The following is a 22,132-nucleotide window of genomic DNA, read 5'->3' as shown; positions in this document are numbered from 1 at the left end:
CTCTCATGGAACTAAACTACAAATCCCAAAAGGCCTGGCGCGGGCGGCCATATTGATAAAGGGCGTCTGGAAAATGTGGGGAAACTCAGCAAGCCAGTGTCCACCTCATTATTCTGATTGGTTCTGGTGCCGTACGGGGGCGGGGTGTAGCGATTTAGCACATTTTGATTGGGTAGATAAGGGGGCGTGTTGGGGAATTCCCAGCAGGGCGGAAGCGCCGGCGCTCACCGCAGAGCCCAGGCGACCACAGGGGGCCACCAGAGGTGGCAGGGGCCATGGCCGGGGTCGCGTGCTTGGGAAAAACTGCGGACGCCGATGAATGGTGCGACAGCGGCCTGGGATCTCTAGGTCCCGACGCAGCGGCTCCAGGAGGACCAGGTCTGGGCGCAGAGTTGGGCCCGGAGCTGTCGTGGGCGCCCCTGGTCTTTGGCTACGTCACTGAGGATGGGGACACGTGAGTAAACCTTTAATTACCAAACAGAGCCCTAGGCTCCTACCTGAGTCCCCATTAGCCTATGATTCCTGTGACTTCTTATTTTCCTCTTCCTATCTTTGACTTCCGATGCTGGACTTCCTGACCATAACCCCCAAATGCCAAATTGACAAGTCTGCTCTCACCTGCACTCAAGTGTCTCACCTTTCTTGAACTCTAAATTTGAGCTCCTGGCATCCACATCCTACCTCCTGATGATCGCCAAGCCGTATCTGAACCTATTCAACCGGGTCCCCAGACCTTTGTTGGCAGTCTAGTTCCCCACACTCTCTGACCTCTGGCTTCCAAAAGTGGTCTTTGATCTTGTATAAGCCAGATTTTTTTTTCCCCAAAAAAATTAGTCCCTGGCCCTGAGTCTACGACTCTGGTATTTCCAGCCTTGATCTGTAATTGAGAAATTGAGCTGCTGGGTGTGGTGGCACACAGGGAGGCAGAGGCAAGGGGATCTCTGTGCGTTTGAGGCCGCCTGATTTATAAAGAGAGTTCTGGCCAGCCAGACAGAGCTACATAAAATTCAGAAACCTCACTTCCGCAAGGATAGATTCATCTGTTAACCAGATCCAGTCCCCGCTTTTAGCTGAGTGTGATGGTGCCCACTTGTAATCAATGGGCTCAAGGGGCTGAGGAAGAAGGATCTCTGGGCAGACTGGGGAGGACCCAGTATCCAAAAGGAGGGAACAGGAAAAGGAGGAGAGGGAGACTGAAAAAAAAATGTAAAAAGCAGGAAATTTTGATCAGTTGATAAGTTGGAGGGAGGGACAGCTGTGGTGAAGGTCTGTGTAAGGGGTTGTACCCGGGATTTTTTTGTCCTTTGTGCTGATTGCGTATGCCCAGTGACTCAGTGGCCTGACCCGTGAGGGGAATACAATAAACACTAGCCTTAAAGAACCAGGTTTAGTTTCCTTAATATTCTTATTTTTCACTTTCTATTTTGTTGGTTCTTGTTCCTTTATTATTTTCCTCTGATTACTTTGGATTTAATTTTTGTAATGTCTATCCTCCTTCCTATTTTTTTTTTTTTTGACGGTTTCATAGTAACCCATGATAGCTTGAACTTGCTTTGTAGCTGAGGATGGCTTTGAACTTTTTATCCTCCTGCTTTCACCTCCCAAGTGTGCATCGCTATGCCCAGCCAGGGTGTGTGTGTGTGTGTGTGTGTGTACCAGAGGACAACCTCGGGCTGTTGTTTTAAGACAGGGTCTTTCACCGGCCTAGCCCGCACCACTTAGGCTAGACTGGCTGGCCTCCGGGATCATCTCTTTCTCCCCACCCTCCTCTTTTTGTAATAGGGTGCCTGGCCTAGAACTCACTGTGTAAAGCAAGCTGGCCTCACACTTACAGAGATCCTTGTGCCTCTGCCTCCTGAGTGCTGAGATCAAAGGTGTGCGCCTCCATTGCTTCACTCTGGGATTTTGTGCCCTCACCTCCCTGTAAGAGCACTTACAGCCACACCCAGCTTTTCTTGTGTGGGTTTTGAACTAAGGTCACTGTGCTTTACTGACCAAACTATCTCCCCAGCCACCTCTTACCCCCTTTTTTAGTCACTGTCTCACTGTGTAGCTCAGGTTAGCCTTGAACACTTTAAAAAGTTATTTGTTTGTTTTTGGTGTTTTGAGACAGGGTTTCGATGTGTAGCCCTGGCTGCCGAGGAACTTGCTATGTAGAGCAGGCTAGCCCTGAACTCAAGAGATTATCTGCCTGTGCCTCCTGAAAATTTTACTTTATGTGTATGTATGTTTTATCTGCATGCATGTATGTAAACTATATTTGTGCTTGTTGGATCCCTGGAACTAGAGCTAGGAATGGTTGTGAGCCACCATGTAGGTGCTGGGAGTCAAACCTGGGTGTTATACAAGAAAAAACAAGTGGTCTCAACTGCTAAACGGTTGCTCCAGCCCCTGTCCTTAAACTCTCTGTCGTGGGCAGCGAATGCCTGGTTCATGCAGTGCTGAGATGGATGCTGGGGCTTTATGCAAGCACGCTCTCCAGTGAGCTACTCCCCAGCTCACCTTTCCTCTTTTCTAACGTGCCTTGAATGCTACAAATGTTTCCACTGGAGAACTTCTAATATGTTGTATTTTTATTTTTGTTTAATTGAGTGTATTTTCTAATTTCTCTTTTGATTTCTCTTTCGGCCAGTGGATTATGAAGAAGCACGTTCATTTCCCACAATGGAGGAATTTCCAGGTGTCTTTCTGTTACAGGCTTTGAATTTCGTTTCACTGTGGGCCAAGAACATGCTTTGTCTGACTTGCGGTCTCTCGTGTCTCTCTTGCAGTGTGGACCATCACACCCGGCACTTTCTGAGTGCTAGGGAATTCATTTTGATGATATGTGATTCAGAGGTAGTGTTGCTCAGAGCAGGGTGTGTAATTCCAGCCACAAAAAAGACTGAGGCAGGAGGATTTCAAGTTCGGGAGCTGCCTAGGAACAGAGTGAGTTCAAGTCCAGCCTGGGGAACATTACTAGCCAAGGCCGTGTCTCAAAAGAAAGGGAAGAAATAGGCTGAGGCGGATGCTCAGTGGGAGAGTTCATCTCTGCATGCAGGGGGCATCTTAGGTTCGGTCCCCACCACTGCAAAAACAAGGCAACAGCAACCAAAAGTCCCTGCTGTCAAGTCGACCGCCTCTCTGCTGACATTTTTCTGTTTGTTCGAACCATCATGAAATCTTTCAGGCCAGCACTGAGAGCAACTGTGGATTTGTCTATTGCTTTTTCTTGTTCTGTTAGCTTTTCCTTAATGTAATTTGAAGGTCTGCTATCAGAGCTGGTGCGTGTGTGTGTGTGTGTGTGTCTGTGTGTGTGTGTGGTTCTCTCAGTCCATCCTGAGGGCTTGCACAAGTTGGGCAAGCACTCCCCTAACCCACATCCTAGCCCCAGCCCTTGTTCTCCTTTTTTTTTAAAATTTTGTTTTTTTCTTTTTTGAGTCAGGGCTTCAGTTGTGTAGCCCAGGCTGGCCTTGAACTTGTGACCCTCCTGCCTCAACTTCTCAAGTGTTAACATTAGTGCCAGAGCTATCATACCCAATCTTTGTGTATGTTTCTGTGTGGAGGCCAGAGATCCATGTTGGCTGTCTATCTCAGTTGCTCTTCCCTTTATTACTGTCATTCGAGACAAGGTCTCATGGTCTAGCCATAGCTGACCGGGAACTCAGCGTGCAGCCCAGGCCAGCCTGGAAGTCACAGAGATCCACCAGCCTCTGCCTCTCTCGCATGTGCCGTCTGCCAGCTTTGTGTGTGTGATAGATTCTCGATACCTAACCCTACTTGTCTAGAACTCACCAGGTAGCCCAGTCTGGCTTCGAACTGACAATCCTCCTGCCTCAGCTTCCCCAGGTGCTGGGATTGGAGCTACTCCACCTGGCTAAGTTACCCAGCAAACACTGGTGAAACAAAGTCGGTAGCTGGGCCTGCCTACTTGCACAGGCCTGACAGCCGAGATGCTCAGGAGGCTGAGGTGGAAGGGACTTGAACTCAAGCCAGCCTGGGCAACTTACGAGGACCCTGTCTTCTCTGGAGCACCCAGCAGCCAGCCAGAGTTGCTGAGTTAGGTCCTGCCCCTGGACTCCGGACACGGAAGTGTTTCCCGCTGTGGCCACCGTTTAGCGCACAGTAGACACCATGTTTACCGACCTCTGCCTTCTGTCCGCAGGGCCCTGCACTTGGCCGTGATACATCGGCATGAGCCCTTCCTGGATTTCCTCCTGGGCTTCTCCGCCGGCACTGAGTACCTGGACCTGCAGAATGACCTAGGCCAAGTGAGCCGCCGGGGATGGTCGCTCGAGGGAGCCGGGTCCAGGATTGTCAGTGTGGCCCTAACCCCTGCCCTCTGTCCCTGCAGACGGCCCTGCACCTAGCAGCCATCCTGGGGGAGGCGTCCACGGTAGAGAAGCTGTATGCAGCTGGCGCGGGAGCGTTGGTGGCTGAGAGAGGGGGCCACACCGCACTACACTTGGCCTGCCGGGTGAGGGCACACGCGTGCGCATCCGTGCTGCTCCAGCCCCGCCCCAGAGGCCCACGGGATGCCTCCGATAACTACCTCACTCAGAGCCAGGATCGTCACCCAGACACCAGCCACACCCCTGTTGCTGTGAGCCCCCAGCCCAACCCAGAGAACGAGGAGGAGGCGAGCGATGACGACTGGAAGCTGCAGCTGGAGGCTGAGAACTATGAGGGTGAGGGCCCCGGGCCCGGGAAGGGTGTGGGCTGCCGGCCAGAGCTCGGGCACCAGGCCCCTGGCTCCTTTTACCCAGCTTGAGACCCGGCCACTGGCTTCGGACATAGCTTAGTTGATGGAGCGCTTATCTGGCATACACAGAGCCCTGGGTACGATCCCCAACATCAACCGGGCAGTAAATGCCTAGAACCAGCCCTTGGAAGGCGGAAGCAAGAGCGGAAGGTACCCTTTGTGCTACCCAGCTAGGTTGAGGCCAGTCTAGGTTACAGGAGACCCCGTCTCAAAGAGCTCAGCCAGGCCTGTCTCAGGGCATGGCAGTGTGACCTAGAATACCAGCATGTGGGTGGCCGAAGTGAGGAGCAGAAAGATGCTGCTCAGTGAGCCCCGGAGCAAAACCAGCTCCTTGGGAAATCAATCCTGGGCCCCAGAAATCGTAGCATCTGGACTAAGGAACTACATGTAGCCACAGAATTACTAGGAACTGGACAGGGCCCCTCTCATCAACCCGCTTGTAACCCAGCTCTGCCACCCACGGGTCCAGAGATGCCAGGATGCAGCAGTTGAGCTGGGGCTGCCAAGCTGCGAGGTGCCAACCCTAGAACTGCTCCCTGGTGTAAACCATCAGCCCAGACTACCTGTGATGAGAGGGTCCATCCCGTGATCCCAGCCACGGGCGGGGCCGCAGGGGCCACCCTCTCAGCCAGGCCCCCTGGGCAGAGGACCTGCCTTCTCCATAAGTGGCTGAGGGCACCTGGTAGCCGTTGTCCAGAGCCCCAGGTCCTTGAGAGGACTTTGATTGTTGCTGTGACTGTTGCTTTTGCTTTCTTTACGGTGCCAGGGGTGGAAGTCAGGGCTGCACGGGCTACTCCAGCCTCTGCTCTCCATGAAGGAAGACCAAAGGCTTGGGTTCTGTGTCCACAGGTTGAGTGCTTTCATCCAGGGCCCCGGGCTCCTCCCCTGTAGAGCCCAGACACCACAGCTCTCAGGGTAGCGCCAGCTGCTGCTGAGGCCTGAGACTGAGGCTTCTGGAATTCAGGAGCCTGGATGCCTCCCTGGGAAGGACTTCGGAAGCTGCCCCAGCCCTGGCGCCCTTAGCTCACAGCCCTCCCCTGGGATGGTGACAGAGGTGAGGCTTCTCACTTCATCATCTGACACAGTTGCTCTGCCCCCAGGCCACACTCCACTCCATGTAGCTGTCATCCACAAAGATGCAGAGATGGTCCGGCTGCTCAGGGATGCCGGGGCTGACCTCAATAAGCCGGTGAGCCGCCGTGGTGGGCCAGTGTGGGAAAGGCACTGTCCCTTCCTCGGGCTCGCTGACCTCTCCGGCACATCCCACAGGAGCCCACTTGCGGCCGGACCCCCCTGCACCTGGCGGTAGAAGCCCAGTCGGCCCCCGTGCTGGAGCTTCTCCTGAGAGCTGGTGCCGACCCCGCCACCCGCATGTATGGGGGCCGCACCCCACTTGGCAGTGCCCTGCTCCGGCCCAACCCCATCCTTGCCCGCCTCCTCCGTGCTCACGGAGCCCCTGAACCTGAGGATGAGGATGACAAGCTTGGCCCTTGCAGCAGCAGCAGCAGCAGCAGCGACAGCGACAGTGACAGCAGAGATGAGGGCGTGAGTTGGGAGCGGGTATCTTGGCAGGGGTGGGAGGTGGGGGGAGGGACAGGGTAACCAGCAGCAAAAAAACCTGGCTGGATGCTGCCCGGGATGTGGGAGGGCAAGGCAGGGCAAGGGTGCCAGTGGTACCCGGACAGCTAAGGCAATTGTCCTGGTCACACACACCATCAGCCTAGTCCCGCACTCAGGAGGCAGAGGCGGGCGGATGTCTGTGAGTCTGAGGTCAGCAAGGCTGCATGGTGAGACCCTGTCAGGAAGGAAAATAGCAGAGAGGAGCTAGGGTAGACCTCCTGCAGAGGTGAATCCAGGCAGTGAGGGTCTGAGGGTCGGGAGGAACTGGGAGCAAGAGGCAGAGAGCCTGGGGTGTGGGTAGGCTGTGGTCACTCTCTAGGACACTGTCTAGAAAAGGCCTCAGGCAGAGGTGAGGGGCCCGGGCAACAGCAGGCCCCGGGATAGGGGTTGGCATAGCATGAAGAGGGCCGCAGGCGGAGGGCAGCGGGAGAAGGTGGCAGTGGGTATGATGTCAGTGGGGCGCTTGAGAGTGAGACTGTTAGAGGAGGGGCAAGGGACACAGGCTTCACTGACAGTCCTTCTTAGGAGCTGTGGCAGCGTGGCAGCCACATGACGCCCTGCTGGCCTCCTCTGTCCTCAGGATGAATATGATGACATTGTGGTCCACAGGGGCAGGAGCCAGAAGCGGCTCCCGCCCTCCCCGGCATCCAGACCCCCTCCCGATGACTCCAACCCTGCCTGACTTAAGTTCTAATATTAATATAATTTCCAATTTAATAAAAATCGGACCCCACAACCAGTGCAGACTGCTGCTGCCTTCCTGCTCGCTTCGGGCCCCGCCCCTCCAAAGCCACGTGTGAGCCTGGGTGTTTGCTTTGTGCTTTATTCACTCGAGGGGTGGAGGGGCTGGGGAGGCCCTGAGTCGGTCCGAGGCCAGCCCCCGCCCCCTCAGACTCCTCTCAGGCATCTTGCTCACACCCCCTGCCAGTTGGAAGAGGAGCAGGATGCCAGGGGAAGGGGGCTCTGAGGGCAGCAGCCCAGAGCCTTAGGGAGTGTGGAGGAGGAGAGGGGAGAGGGGTCAGCCTTCCCTCCCGAGAGCCTCCCCCAGCATGGCGGTGGCCTTCTTCAGCTGGTCCTGCACGCGCTCCAGCCGCTCCGCACCGTGCTCCTGGGAGAGATGAGGAATGTGGTCACCACCTCTGCGGCCACTGAATATCAGTCTGGCCACTTCATACACTGGTGGCCGGAAGGCCCTCCCGGCTGTCTGTCAGGGTCAGGGAGCGCCACCATCTTTGTTTCCACAGACCCAAGAGTTCTGCTTGCCCAGCTGACCAGCACGGAGGTCCACATAGCCTGCCCCACTGAACTCCTGGTCCTTCGGCCTCCACTCTCTGAGCGCTGGGATTCCAGATGTGTCGCACAGCTGGCTTCTGCAGTAGCGCTGGGAAGTGAAGCCAGCTGTGCACACTGGTCACCCACGCTGCGCACCTCCCTAGCCTGTGGCCTGTCTGGCGTGACGGCCATTTGGACGGCTGCTCCCAATTGAGCTGATATTTAATTAATTGAAAGCTTTCTGTGTGTGGGTGTCTGGCTGCATGTGTGTCTGTATATCACATGTCTCTCTGGTGCCGTGGAGGCCAGGAGAGGGCCTAGGAGGTGGAGTCACAGTCACCACGTTGATCCTGAAGGACTGTTACACTGTTCAATCATCTCTCCAGCCCATAATCTAAAAAAATAAATCAAGCCAGGTGTGGTGGCACACGCCTGTGATCCCGGCACGTGGGAGGCAGAGGCAGGCAGATCTCTGTGAATTCAAGGCCAGCCTGGTCTACAAAGTGAGTCCAGGACAGCCAAGGCTACACAGAGAAACCCTGCCTAAAAAAGTGAAAAAAAATAAAAGTTTTATGCATTTACTTATTGTGTGTATGAGTATGTGTGTGTGTCTGTGTCCATGTGTATCACAGCATTTGTGGATCGGTCAGAGGACAACGTAGGGGATCTAGGAATTGAACCCTGGTCCCTAGACCATCTTGCTGGCCTGTGGGACAGACTCAGCTTTGCATGACCTGGTCAACAGTACCTCTCTCTAGCCTGGTGAGGCAGGAGAGTAGCTGCTGGCTTCAGTGGGGGCTGATTCCTCGGGACAGACTGGCAGTGGGTGGCTGTTAGTGGTGTCTTCCTGGTCACTGTCCCCACTCGGGTGTGCTACCAAGTCCCGGAGCACACTTGCTCACTGTGACCCACCTCGGGGTGGGTTCCGTTGCCTGGCCTAGCATTAGGTGTCGGAAGAGACTCCCGGTGGCCTTCCCGGGCCCCATCCTCACCTCCTGCTCTGTGGCCTCCTGCTCCCCTGCCTCTTCCTCCTGCTTGGCCTTGGTGCCGGGCTGCTCCGGGTAGTGGCGATGGTTCGAGGGCTCTTCATGCCTCTCTCCCCCGGCCCTCTCGGCCCCCTGCCATAGATCATGGCCTCCGCCCAGCAGCTGCAAGCCCTTCTCCTCCGGCTGAAACTGGGCTGTCTCCTCGTCGCTGTCCTTCTCAGCCACCCGCTTCTGGGGGCCTCTGGCACGCTCTGGATGGTGCTTCCACGTACGCTCAAAGGCCTTCCCCGGTTGGCTCTCCTCCTCCTCCTCCTCCTCCTGGTGAAGCTGGCCCTGGAGCTGTGTGTGCGCAGCCTGTTCCCGTACCTCGGACTTGTGGGTCGTCTCTGCCGCTTCCTCCTCTTCCTCGTCCCTTATCTCCTGGCTGGACCTCGTCTTCCCAGCCTCCTGCCTGGCGAAGTCCCCACGCAGCCACCTCTTCTCAGGAGGCACGCAGCCGTGGGCCTCTGTCTCGAATATCTCTGGCAGGGAAAAATGCCCCTTGTGCTCCCAACTGGGAAATGGAGGCCCTGAACACGGGCATCCTCCTGACACCGTGAAGGGAAGCGCTTGGCACTGGGAAGGGTGCCACGGCTTGCTGTTCTCTGCCCGGTCCCTATCCTGCGGGAAGCTTCAGGGCAGCCAGGCTCTTTCTGCCGGGGGGGGGGGGGGGGCGGAAGTAGGACCACACCAGCCAGAACCAGGGAACGCTTCCTCCAGCACTGTGGGCCAGTGGGAGGGTAGGGGAAGGGTCCCGGGAGTCTGCGGGGGACCGGGGCTCCCCTACCTTTGTGGAGCAGAGCTGTGCAGGGGCCTCTCTGGGCCTGGCCCAGGGTCAGCACCTCCATGACCACTTCTGCTAGACAGCGGGTTAGCTGGGGAGGCAGGGATGGCCGGTCAAGGGGAAGGTCCACGGCAAGGGAGCTGGGAAAGCGGGGCGGCTACAGGATGGAAAGAGGTGCGGGTCCCGGGAGAAGCTGGGCAGGAGGGGCGTAAAGGGATGGGGAGGGCAAGGAAGGGCACCTCTCACCTCCTCCTTGGAGGGTCTGAGCTCCAGGGGAGCCGAGGACGCTGTGGAAGGAAGGAATGGGCTCTGTCCGTGGTACTGATCCCCATCTCCCGGCACCGCGGGCCACCAGCTTGTCCCCACCGGCAAGCCCAGTCCCGGGCACACTGCCCCGCCACCCAGCCCCTCCGTGGGCCCTGGACTCACCAGCCCCCAGCAGCAGCGCCAGCAGCAGCGGAGGCAGCAGCAGCAGCACTGCAGAGGCGGGTGCACGGAGCGGCATGGTGGGGAGTGCAGACCCGGGCCTCTCCGCTGAGGGACCGCGGGGCCAGCGCCTTATAACCTAGGTGCAGTGGCCCCGCAGGGGAGGAAATGACGTCACCACAGCCCCCTTCCCGGCACAGGGAGAGGGGGACAGCTGTGGGGCGCTTCAGGAACCTCAATTATTCATGGGAACCCAGACTCCAGCATGCACCCCTCTGGGCTCTGGCTCAGGAGCCCTGGCGGGGGAAGGGGCAGGTGGGAGGGTCTCCCCAGAGACTTCTTTTCTCTGCTCTTCCCTCATCTGGAAATCTCCTTCCTCAGAGGTGGGAGCTCCTCCCAGCCAAGTCCCTGCTCCACCAACTGCCAGCTGTGCGGTGCTGGAACAGTTGCCTAAAGGAGCTTCTGATACTTTGGTGACAACCCACCCCAGGGCTTTTGGGTGAGGATGGGGTATGAAGGGTGCTTGGGTGGGCCCTGCATGCCACGCCAGGACTGATGTGTGGCCTATGCACACATAGAGGCCAGAGGTCAACGGCCAAGTGTCTTCCTCTGTTGCTTTCTTCACTTATTCTTTTTTTTTGAGATAGGGTTGCCTTGTGTAGCCATGGCTGTCCTGGACTTGCTTTGTAGACCAGGTGGGCCTCAAACTCAGTGATCCCCCTGCCTCTGAGTGATGGGATTAAAGGCCCTCCGCTTTATTTTTTGAGGCAGGGTCTCTCATTGAACCTACAGTCAGACTTTTTGGGTAGACCAGTTCACTAGCAAGCTCCTGGGATCCAACGGTCTCTGGTCATACACTGCTTGGGTCACGAGAGCACACAGCTTTTACGTGGGTGCTAAGGACTCAAACTCAGGTCACACTGGCATAGCACCTTTCTCAGTGAGCCATCAATGAATTCCCAAGTAACTTTTTTCCTAAGACAGGGTCTTGCTATGTTGCCCAAGCTGGCCTCAGATTTTGTGGCAATCTTCCTGCCTTCACTTCTAAAATACTGGGATGAGTGTGAATCACCATAGATAACATCCATGAATCTGTTTTTGTTTCTTTGAGACAGGGTCTTGCTAGAGACAGCCTGGGCTAGCTTGGAGCTCTTTTTAAATCTTTTTTTTTTTTTTTCCTTTTAAAATCCTGTGCCTGGGTGTGTGTGGTGGTGGGTATGTGCACAGGACTGCAGGTGACAGTCCAGAAGGCGGCCTTGGAGCAGCTGGAGCTGGAGTCCCAGGTGGCTGTTGGGAACTGAACTTGGGTCTTTTGAATGAGCAGCAGTGAGCACTCTTAACTGCTGTGCCGCCTCTCTAGCCCCTATTCTAAGACAGGGTCTCACTGTGCAACCCTGGCTAGCCTGGAACTTGCTATGTAGACTAGGCTAGCCTCAAGTCTGTCTCCCAAGTGCTGGCAAGCCTTGAACTCTTGGTCTTCCTGCCTCAGCTACCCCCATGCTGGGCCCACAGATGTGTGCCACAACTCCAGGCTCCAGGATGTGTACTTCTGAGACAGGCCGTGATGTGTTCCAGATTGGCTTGAATTTATGCATACCAGATTTGTCTCCCAGAGAGATCCACCTGCCTCTGCCTCCCAAGTGCTGGGATCACAGACACAGACCAAAATGCCCACTTAGTGCCGTGCTGGAGAATCAAACCCAGGGCTTCGTGCGTGCTAGGCAAGCACTCTACAAACGGAGCCACACCAGTAACTTTCACTGAGCGCTTAATGGATGCCAGCTCTTCTCCACAGACCTGGCTCTACAGCAGTGAATGAAGTGGCCAGTGTCCCAGCCCTGCTGGAGCTGACATCCGAGAAGCCGGGACAGTCGACGTTCACAGACACGTTATGCCGAAGAGAATAGTGGATCTGACAGACGGACAAGTCATGGCACACTTGCCCTTACTCTGAGACAGAGCCACACGAGGACCCTGGGCAGGGGAGGGCCACACCCCAACTCAGATGCTCACAGGCGGGCACAGGGAGCCTTTTGTGACTGTCTAGTTCTGGGGCAAAAGTGGCCACATAAAGAATAGGGCCGAGGAAGGAGAGGGCAACTGGCAGATCCCAGAATGCTCTGAAGGTGAAGCCTCAGGTATGCTAACCCACTCGAGCTGGAAAACACTAAGGATAGTCTAGGGTGGCCGGAGCCACTCAAGGTGCTGAGTAGAATCAAGCAGGGGAGGAGGAGCCCATGTAGGGAGACAGCCCCGGGGATCAGCTTCCACGGATGTGACACTTTGGACAACACCTCTGGCCAGGGATCAGGATAGAGTTGGCTCCGTTTGAGGGTGATTGGAGAGTGATGGCCTTATCCTAGAGGAGAGGAGGCCTCGGCATCCTTTCAGCTCCCCCGGGGAGCCCCAAGCCACCCAGCAAGAGCCCTGTGGGCAGTCACAGAGCCCTGCTCAGATCTAGACCACTGTTCGCATTTATTGTGGGCCTTCTGCTCAGCACCAGAGGGAGAAGGTAGGACGGCCTTTTCCTGCCACGGGCTGAGACATGCCGCAGGGGACAACCCTCCTGACAGTAGGGGTCACTGACAATAACTCAGTGGCAGGAGGAAAGGTAGCCCCAGGCGTCTGGAAGGGGAGGTGGCAAGTACAAAGATGTCAGGGCCAGCTCCAGGGTAAAGGGTCCGAGTGTCCCGGATCTCTAGAGCAGACAGTTGTCAGCTGGCGGCAGTCTGGCCGGGGAGCTTGGGCTTCTGGCTCTGGTTGGGGCCAATGTAGTGGAGAGGCACATGGGTGGAGGCTGTGATGCGGTCAGTGCCCAGGTAGGGCTGCAGAACGGCAGGCACGAGGACAGTACCATCCTGGGAACAGAGCACGCATCAGGATGCTATCCTTCCTCCACCAGCACTCCCTCGGCTGCTGGTGGAAGTCCCAAACCCTCACCCTGCTCCTCTTTTTGGTACTGCCAATTCAACCCACAGTCCTCCCCATGCCAGGCAAACTCTTAACCACTATGCTGTACCCCAGCCCCTCACTGGGGGATTCTAGGCAGGGGCTCTACCACTGAGCCACACTCCAGCCCCTCACTGGGGGATTCTAGGCAGGGGCTCTACCACTGAGCCTTCCCCAGCCCCTCACTGGGGGTTCTAGGCAGGGGCTCTCCACTGAGCCACACCCCAGCCCCTCACTGGGGGAGTCTAGGCAGGGGCTCTACCACTGAGCCACACCCCAGCCCCTCACTGGGGGGTTCTAGGCAGGGGTTCTACCACTGAGCCACACCCCAGTCCCTCACTGGGGGGTTCTAGGCAGGGGCTCTACCACTGAGCCACACCCCAGCCCCTCACTGGGGGATTCTAGGCAGGGGCTCTCCACTGAGCCACACCCCAGTCCCTCACTGGGGGATTCTAGGCAGGGGCTCTACCACTGAGCCACACCCCAGCCCCTCACTGGGGGTTCTAGGCAGGGGCTCTCCACTGAGCCACACCCCAGCCCCTCACTGGGGGAGTCTAGGCAGGGGCTCTACCACTGAGCCACACCCCAGCCCCTCACTGGGGGGTTCTAGGCAGGGGCTCTACCACTGAGCCACACCCCAGTCCCTCACTGGGGGGTTCTAGGCAGGGGCTCTACCACTGAGCCACACCCCAGTCCCTCACTGGGGGATTCTAGGCAGGGACTGTACCACTGAGCCACACCCCAGCCCCTCACTGGGGGATTCTAGGCAGGGGCTCTGCCACTGAGCCATGCCCCAGCCCCTCACTGGGGGATTCTAGGCAGGGGCTCCACCACTGAGCCACACCCCAGCCCCTCACTGGGGGCTTCTAGACAGATCTACCAGTGAGCCACACCCCCAATCCTGTTTGTTTTTAACTTGAGTTAGGTTTTTATCATTAAGTTGCCCAGGCAGGCCTTGAACATGCAGTCCTCCTGTCAAACCTGAGATTTCAAGTTTGGGGGATCTCTCACCTTTTGCTGGTTGCTTTCTAGGAGGGCAATGAGGAGTCGGGGAACGGCGCAAGCAGTAGCATTCACCTGGAAGAAGGGCGTGCTCAGGGCTAGGCTCTGACCTTATCCTGGCCCTGGGAGAGAGGCCCAATGTGGCCGCAGATGGGCGGCAGCGGGGGGGGGGAGAGGATAGGGGGCGGCGCAGTGCGGGCCTCACCGTGTGTGTGAACTGCAGCTCCCCAGTGTCAGCTTCACACATGATGTACAGGCGGCGGCTCTGGAAGTCTGTGCAGTTGGAGGCGCTGCTGACCTGAAGGAGGGAGTGACAGGCCGTCTGAGAGAACAGGCCAGTTCTCTAGCGTCTTGCCAATGTTCCCCCACTAGGCCAGGGCCTTTACCTCTCCATAGCTGCGTCGGCCAGGCATCCAGGCCTCAATGTCGAACTTGCGATAAGCAGGAAGGCCTAGTTCCTCGGTAGGCATGTCCAGCACGCTGAGGCCAAGGTAAAAACACAGGGTAGAAGTCACTGGGCAAAGGCGAAGAATTCAAGGAGGTCAAGTGGAGGCAGCCAAAAGGATGGAAAGGAAGGGATAAGGACACAGCGGAAAAAGAGAGCCAGGAGCTGGGAGGTGGTGCCAGAGGAGACAGAAAAGGCTGATGGCGTGAAGGAAGGACAGCGTGCCCAGCTCTACAGCTACTCACTCATGCTACCATTCTTGTGGTCTGGAACAGTAAGGACCTCCAGCTTTGGCGCCCTAACTGGCTTTTTCCTTTTCTATGTTTCTTGAGGTAAGGTCTCATGTACCCCAGGCTACTCTAGAATGCACTATGTAGCCGAGGACGGCTTTGAACAGGGTCCAGACCACATGTCCCAGGATTGTAGGTGTGTACCTCTAGGCCCCGTGTTTGCGTGTGCTCGCTAATTCTGCTAGAAAGGCCTGGCAGCGAGCTTGAGGGATCTGCCTCTCTGCCTACCAGCGCTGCGGTACAGATGCACGCTATCACCCGCAGCTCTGGGGATTAGGACTGTGGGGGCTGGGATTAGAACTGAGGCCCTCCTGCTTGCACACACTTTCTCAGCTTGTTTGCTGTTTCCTGTGAAATGGGGTCTCATGCTGTTCCAGCTCAATCCTCCCCCCTCGGCCTTCCAAGTACTCAGATTCTAAGCGTGAGCTTAGAATTCTGTTTCGGATTCTGTTTTGTTTAGTTATTTTGAAACACGGTTGCACTCCATAGCTGGTTTTGAACTCATGAAATCTTGGCACAGCTGCTGGTGTTGAGATTATGGGTGCACAACACCCCACTTGCTAGCATACTCTTGGGTTTTTGTTTGTTTGCTTTGCAGAGAGCCAGCTGGAGGAAAGGCAGCTTTCCTCAGCCCTCTCTCTGGAAAGCTGCGTGCGCTAAAGGACAAGTAGGCCCTGTGATACCGGGTGCCTCCCTTCCCCACCCTGCTTCAACCTGGAGACAATGAGGCCTCTTGGACGGTACCCCTGGGATGGGGAGCTGCCTCAGGGGCCCAGGGAACAGCTTTACTGGCATGCTTTTCACACTCCTATAAACCAGATATGCAGAGACTATACAGCTGAGAGGCCTCACCTAGGAGAAAAGAGGCAAAGAGCAGGTGGCAGGCCAGCCCAGTCACCCCCCTCCCTCAACCCCCACCAGCCCCCCCTGCTCCGCACCGGAAGTGCAAGCCCAGCTCCGTCAAGATCTCCACCTGCAGGGACACGAACTCATCCAGCAGCTTCGAGCTGTGCTCCAGCCCAGGGGCTGTCACCCCAAACATCTCCACCTGAGACAGGGCATGGCACTGAGTCAGGGGGTCCCGGGTGGGGGTGACTGTGCACAGCCAGGCCTGTGCCGCTCACCTTAGTGAAGTGATGGACTCGGAACAGGCCCCAGGGCTCCTTCCCCTTGTGCGTCTCTGCCCGATAGCAGGTGCTGGCGCAGACCATCCTAGGAGGAGCAAGGGAGGCTGGGTCAGGGAGGGCAGTGCTACCAATGGCGTCTGGGGTTAAAGGAACAGGGCATCACCTGACCGGCAGGTCCTGGAGAGCCACAGAGTGGTCCATGAAGTATCCTGGGGGGAGAAGGAGGCAGGATGGCGTTAGCCAGGGTTGCCATCAACCCACAGGAAGTCGTAGGGAGACTCAGAGCACCCCGAGGAGGCGACGTTGCCCATCGACGTCCGGTCCCCCACCCCGGCCCCCCCCCGACCACCCAGGCCGCCGCTCACCTGCCAGCCCCACCTCTGCGGTCCCAGCCAGGTTGAGATCCTCGAATCGGGAGGGGTCAATATTGTAAATTTGGGATGGATCGGCATTTGGCGTCATTCCACAGCCTTCCTGGGGGAAGGGTGGGGGTCAGGTAATCTCAGCCCCTCCATTCTGTGCTTGCCACCCAGCTGTTCCTTTAGAAGCATCCGGAATGGCTTCCTCTCCCCCACATTAAGGCTGACTTCCACGACCCAGCCCAGGGACAGGCTCCTCAGGGTGAGAAGGGCCTGTCAGTCCGCTCTCACTCACAAACACGGCTCCTCGAAGGAGGTCTGGAACTGTCATGGGGGTGAAGCCCTGCGGAGAGGAGACACATAAACCTAACCGCAGGCCCAAGGAGGGAGACCGTCGCTGCCCTGCCATTCCAAATGGCCTGCCTGACAGCAAAGGACACCAGTGAGGCCCGAGCCCGGGACCCTGTCAGTGCACCCTCACTGTCAGTTTCCTCAAAGTTCATCCACCAGAGGGCTGCCGGAGGTGCCAATGAGAAGCACAGATCTAACACGGCCCTTCCCTGCTTGAAGCCTCCCACGGGGCTCCCTAGAGCCCCCCCGAAAAATCTGTTTGGCGAATGCCTTTAATCCCAGAACCTAGGAGGAGGCGGAGATAGGCAGATCTCTGGGTTTGAGGCCAGCCTGGTCTATAGGGAGCTCCAGGCCACCACTAGCTAAAATCAGTGAGAGCTTGTCTCAAAAAAAAAAAATTTTTTTCCCCATCTCAAAAGGGGGCTTAACAATAGCCCCACCTAGCACAGAAGACATAGGAATTAATGTGCTGATAATACACAGGGATACTGAGAACTGTGGCATACTGCCCTAGTGTTTTTTTTTGAGACAGTTTCACTGTTGCCCAAGTCATCCTTGAAGGTTTGATCCTCCTGCCTCAGCCTCTAAGTGCCAATAAAGTGTGTGCTCCCATCTCTCTGTGTGCAGGGCAAGTGCTGTACAGTTAACGGAACCACAAACCACACTCCCAGTCCCCTCACACACCCTTAATCCCGCTAAGCTTGGTACCCATGCCACCCTGTCCAAGCAGCCCTCAAGTAGGCCATACCCTGCTGACAAGCTTGCTGAGGGTAAAGTTGACCAGGCCGTGCTGTAAGAGAGCCCCAGCCCCACGCAGGTAATAGGACCGGTGGCCAGACACATGAGACAGGCGCCTAGAGACAGACAGGCAGAGAGACCAGCAGTGTCTATGGGTGGGGAAAGGACTCCAGTACCCAGGGGGCAGAGGCCCAGATGCCAGGCGGGCCTGGCATCAAATATTCATGCTGGGTGAGCCCGTCCCTGGCATCCCACCTTGTACCCTGAGGCTGCAGGGCAGAAGCTGGCTGCCAGCTGTTAGTGTGGGGTGATGAGGTAAGGGGTGGGGTGAGGAGTGGGGGTAGCGGTGGGCACTCACTTCTGCCGGATGATGTCAAGTTTCTCGCCAATTTTCATGTGGTCTTTGGGTCGGAAGGTGAAAACTGGATGTAGGTGAAAAGAAATGGGTTAAGAAAGGAAGAAAGATGAGTTGGTGAGCAGGGAGGATCATGGGAAAAGGGAAGGGGGGGGTAAGAGAAGCAGGGAGAAAGAGAGAAGGAGGTGAGGGGAGGGAAGAAAGAAAAGGAAATGGATGAGTGAGATGGGGGGGAGAGAGATCAGACAGAAAGAGAGACACACAGCAGGGCAAGGAAGAGAAGCCCCGGAGAACAGGGACCAAAGCAAAGCCAGGAAGAGGACAGAGAGACAGCAGACGTGCCGTACCCATGCCAGGATGGGCAGCCAGTCAGGTAGTGGCAGGGAGACCCAGGCTCAGCTCACATCTGGCGGGCTGCTCCCTCGGAGGCCCCGGCACCTCCCGTGCCCACTCCCAGCCTGAGGTCAGACACTGGATTTGGGCGCCCGCCGGGGTGTGACTCACCTGGCTTGTCCCCCACCACGCGGACGACCCTCGCCTGGCTCTCATCCCCAATGGGCTACAGGAAGAGAGCGTGTCAGGGGAAGGAGGCGGCCCAGGGCACCGTCTCCCTCGCAGCAGGAATGGCCTTTACCGTGTCTGGGTGGGTCTCGTTGGGAAGCTTCAGGGCCTGCACATAGAACTGTTCCTCTAGCTGGGTCTCTCTGTGGTACAAGGGTATGAGCTGCATCCGTATGTCCCGGCCACGGGCCCGCAGCTCCTGATAGTGGGGGTCCTGAACAGGGCAAAGGGCATCAGCCCTGAGAGAGCCAGGGATCCCTCAGGCGGCCCAATTCATCCTTGCTGGCCCCATGTAAGTTCATTAAACGAGGCTCAGGTCTGGCCAACTGGAACCTTCCCTTGCTTTGACTGTTAGGAGCCAGGAGCCAGGCTTGAAGACTGTAGAGGGAACCATCAGGAGGGTGTGCTGGGCCCTGCCTTCCGCTGCCAGGGGAAGGAAGCTGTGCTCAGAAGAAACCTCGGAGTGGAGCCAGGAGCTGGCTCCAGTTGTGCCTGGAGTCAGTTATATTTTCACAAATCGACAGGCTGTGCTTGTTTTTAATAATAAACTTTTTTTAATTGTGTGCATGTGTGTGCATGGTGGAGAGCAAACCCGGGTCCTCTGCAAGAGCAGTCCACAGGCCCCTGAGCCACCTCTGCCCCAGCGGAAGCTGTTCTTAGCCCACCTCCCAACCCTGTCTGTTCACGGTACCTCACACAGTGGAAGAGCTATAACCGGCACAGCACCCGCCCTGCCCTCCCCGTCCAGCGCGCAGACACGGGCCTGAGTACCTTTTCAAGTTCGTCGCTATCTTCGTTTGCCTGGTGGAGAAGAGGAGAGGGGGAAGGCGATTACATAATGAACTTGGGGGTTCGGAGTAGAGTCAGGAGAGGACCACGACATTTGAACCTCCCACTCCGCTTCAGTTAGTTTCTCTGCTGGTAAAGGCACGAGGCGGCAGCATAGCGGGAGGAGTGACACCCAGTGGTGAGAGTTAACTGTCCCTGCTCCTTATTTTACGTATTGTCTTGAGACAGGGTTTCTCTGTGTAGCCTTGGCTGCCTTGGACTCCCTTGAACTTGCAGAGATCCACCTGCCTCTGCCCCCGAGTGCTGGGATTAAAGGTATATGCCACCATTGCCCGGCTCTCTGCATAGCTGTGGTAGTTTTAATGAGAATGGCCACAGTAGGCTCTGGTAGTTTCCTGTTTAGTCACCAGGTGATGAACTGTGTGAAAGGATCAGGATGTATGGCTTTGCTGGAGGACATATGTCACTGGGCCCGGGCTCTGAGGCATCAAAAGCACATACCAGGCCTGGTGTCTTGCTCCCTGCCTGCTGCCTGAGGAGCACAATGTAAAGCTCTCGGCAAATGCTTCCCACCACGAAGACAATGTCTAACCCTCTGAAACCCTAAGTCCCCAGTTAAACACGTGCCTCGGCCACAGCATCTCTTCACAGCAGTGTGACAATGGCTAGGACGCGAGCTAAGGATGATTCTGACTCTTGATCCCCGGAACCTACCTGCCAGGTGCTGGGATTACAGCTGTGGGCCATCACCCCCTTGGGGATTTCTACTAAGGCCACCTGCGGGAGCGCTAACCCTGTGGAGCTTTGTAAATGCTGGATTCTGACTCTAGATGGCTGCTGTAACTGAATGTCAGGGCTGCAAAAAATCTGGCAACGTTAAGGGTTTCTGTATGCAAGATGACGGAAATTAGCTGCACACCAAACATGCAACAGATAGGAGCTGGTTCTGGCAAAAAGGAGCTGGCGAGGGGGAAAGGTTGAGAAGCTCAGGCTCTTTCCTCCCCACAGACCTGATTTCCAGTTTGTCTCTCTCTTTGCAGCCTTCAGTTCCAGACCAACTATGTACATGATTCAAGCCCCTTTAGTTGGGTTTCTCGTTAGTCCTTGCCACCTCCAGGCTGCCCTGGCCCACGCGGGACCCACGCCCCATGCTCACCAGCAGAGCTCGGACTGCATCTGCCACAGCCACCTTCTGTGCCTCCAGGTCCCGGATCTGCTCCCGAAGCTGCTGCAGCTCCTGCCACATGGAGATCTGCGGGAGGACACCACGAGAGGGAGGTGAGGTTCCCACTGCTCTGGAGCCTCCTCTACCGCCACCTGCATGGCAGCAGGCAAGGGGCAGTCTCTCCTCCCATAAGCACCTGGACACCCAGAAGTCCAGGCGCGCACACGGCCACCCTGAATCAACACGTTTCCCAGCTCACTTTGCAGCTGCTTCTGTTGGCGTGATCATGACCGAGAGACAAGCGTGCAAAAGTGACTTTGCTTTGTTTTTCTTTCTTGGTTTTATGAGCCTGTGTATGTATGTATGTATATAGTTCAGGGTAGCCTTGAACTTATAACCATCCTACTCTGAGTGCTGAGACTATAGAAGTACCAGCCTGCCTGCCTAAATCATCTCTCTAAAGGTGACTAAGCTTTCTTTCCTCTTTCTTGTTTCTTTTGTGTGTGGCCACAGCATGGAAGTCAGCAGACAGCGTCCGGGGCTCATTTCTCTCCTCCCACTGTGCTGAACTCAGGTTGTCAGCTCAGTGCTAAGTACCTTTACCTGCTGAGCCTTTATGTAGCCCTGGCTAGCCCAGAACTTGGTATGTAGACCAGGCTGGCCTCAAACTCACAGAGATCTGCCTGCCTCCTTCAGAGTACTGAGATTAAAAGCTTGCACGGCCATGCCCAGATTTTTTTAAAAAGTTTTTTTATTAATCATTTATATTAATTTCTCCTGTTTGTGCTTGTATGAGGGTCAGGAATTGTTTTTCTCCTCTCACCTAGGAACTGAACTCAGGACATCAGGCATGGCAGCAAAGTGCCCTTTCTGGCTGGGCCACCTGACCCACAAAAACTTCAATGAGGCTAAAGTATACACGATTTGGAGAGGAATGTCCCCCACAGCCTCTGGCTGGTGATGTTTGGGGAGGTTTAGGAGGCGTGGCCTTGCTGGAGGAAGTACGTCACTGGAGGGGGGGTCTTTTGGAGTTTAAAACCTCCCCCTACATCTAGTTTGCTCTCAGCTTCAGGCTTGCGGTTTAGATGTGAGCGCCCTGCTCTGCCACCCGCGCTCACTCTGTCCCTGCCAAGCCCAAGTACATCCTTCCATGAGCTGGTTTGATCATGGTGTTTAATCACAGCGACAGGACAGTGGCTGATACAGAAGGGCTCAAACCTGAGTCGGGAATTCAGAACTCCCCGTCCCACACACGGCTACCCCCAATTTTAGTTTTCTACAAGGTAGAACTATGTAAGCGGCGATGGTTTTACTATTCGCAGTCTCAACATCTGGATCACAAACGCGCCTTAAACATCTGTTCAGCAGGTACCCATCGTCCAACCCTATTTATCAGCTTGCTATTTACAGCAGGGTTCAGAGCTCTGTCCCCAAGGGTCCCTTCCCCGACCTGCTTTACATCTTACTCGTTTTTCTCTGTGGCCTTAGGGTGAGCCTGGCATGAAGGTTGAGCACAGAAGACAGTGGTACCTAAGTTCCAGGGGTACGGCAGATACCAACCGTCCAGTTACGCAATGCATGCAAAAGGGCGTGCGGGTCACGGAAGGCATCCGTGAGGTTCCGTAGGGCCTTGGTTCTCAGGGGACCCCTGGCACCTAAGTGGCTGTCACGCACAAGACGCTGCCTAACTTGGGAAGGGACCCAAATCCCGGTCCTTCTTCCCACTGCTGGAAGGCACCCGGCCAACCCAGGTCTGCAGAGCAGCCCGCTCCCGCCACCCGCGCAGGCCCACTCACGACCGCGTGCAGGTCAGCCGGCCGCAGCCTCCCCTTGCGGAGCTCCAGGGAGCGCGCGGCTGCCTCTGGGCGCGCGCACATCGACTCCACGTCCAGGTGAGGGAGCACGCCGTAGCCCTCGCGTGCGCGTTCGTACAGGAGGTTCCGAGGCCGCTTCTCTGCGGCGAGATCTGTCCCTGGGCTCTGGCTGCACAGGTAGCGCCCTCGGGACCGGAGGCCCTGGCGAGCCAGAAGAGGCCGCCAGAACCGTGCAATAGGCGCAGCCATCTTGGACCAGAAACAAGAAGTCACTCACCGAGGCACGAGCCAATCAGAGGCTTCAGAGACGCGTCCAATG

The 22,132-nt window shown here is 56.5% G+C and overlaps 3 protein-coding genes across 4 annotated transcripts; 1 reads left to right on the top strand and 2 right to left on the bottom strand.

Annotated features, from left to right (window-relative positions):
* The first annotated feature begins 63 nt into the window (after nt 1-63).
* On the top strand, nt 64-7,100 carry Nfkbib (NFKB inhibitor beta). 2 transcript variants are annotated; one of them, XM_021643981.2, is made up of 6 exons: nt 64-454; nt 4,145-4,250; nt 4,334-4,667; nt 5,842-5,930; nt 6,011-6,286; nt 6,942-7,100. In XM_021643981.2, exons 1-6 carry the CDS (start codon nt 276-278, stop codon nt 7,041-7,043), a joined length of 1,086 nt encoding a protein of 361 aa, XP_021499656.1. In that variant the 5' UTR covers nt 64-275; the 3' UTR covers nt 7,044-7,100. The 2 variants fall into 2 exon arrangements, with proteins under 2 accessions (XP_021499656.1, XP_060222548.1); XM_060366565.1 differs by having other exon boundaries at nt 188-454; nt 6,887-7,100.
* A 68-nt stretch (nt 7,101-7,168) lies between these two features.
* Ccer2 (coiled-coil glutamate rich protein 2) lies at nt 7,169-10,238 on the bottom strand. The gene is made up of 5 exons (XM_021643983.2): nt 9,872-10,238; nt 9,689-9,729; nt 9,446-9,533; nt 8,626-9,140; nt 7,169-7,469 (listed from the first exon to the last, which is right to left on the bottom strand). Exons 1-5 carry the CDS (start codon nt 9,945-9,947, stop codon nt 7,380-7,382), a joined length of 810 nt encoding a protein of 269 aa, XP_021499658.1. The 5' UTR covers nt 9,948-10,238; the 3' UTR covers nt 7,169-7,379.
* Nucleotides 10,239-12,326: 2,088 nt separating this feature from the next.
* On the bottom strand, nt 12,327-22,099 carry Sars2 (seryl-tRNA synthetase 2, mitochondrial). The gene is made up of 16 exons (XM_021643964.2): nt 21,796-22,099; nt 19,991-20,086; nt 18,817-18,846; nt 18,119-18,259; nt 17,989-18,043; nt 17,488-17,551; nt 17,140-17,245; nt 16,336-16,383; nt 16,047-16,155; nt 15,845-15,890; nt 15,679-15,766; nt 15,493-15,602; nt 14,206-14,299; nt 14,025-14,117; nt 13,829-13,894; nt 12,327-12,726 (listed from the first exon to the last, which is right to left on the bottom strand). Exons 1-16 carry the CDS (start codon nt 22,060-22,062, stop codon nt 12,583-12,585), a joined length of 1,557 nt encoding a protein of 518 aa, XP_021499639.1. The 5' UTR covers nt 22,063-22,099; the 3' UTR covers nt 12,327-12,582.
* Nucleotides 22,100-22,132: the final 33 nt, after the last annotated feature.

This window comes from Meriones unguiculatus, chromosome 14 (assembly GCF_030254825.1).
Source record: "Meriones unguiculatus strain TT.TT164.6M chromosome 14, Bangor_MerUng_6.1, whole genome shotgun sequence".
Classification (NCBI taxonomy): domain Eukaryota; kingdom Metazoa; phylum Chordata; class Mammalia; order Rodentia; family Muridae; genus Meriones; species Meriones unguiculatus.
This window is presented reverse-complemented; position numbering and strand designations above follow the sequence as displayed.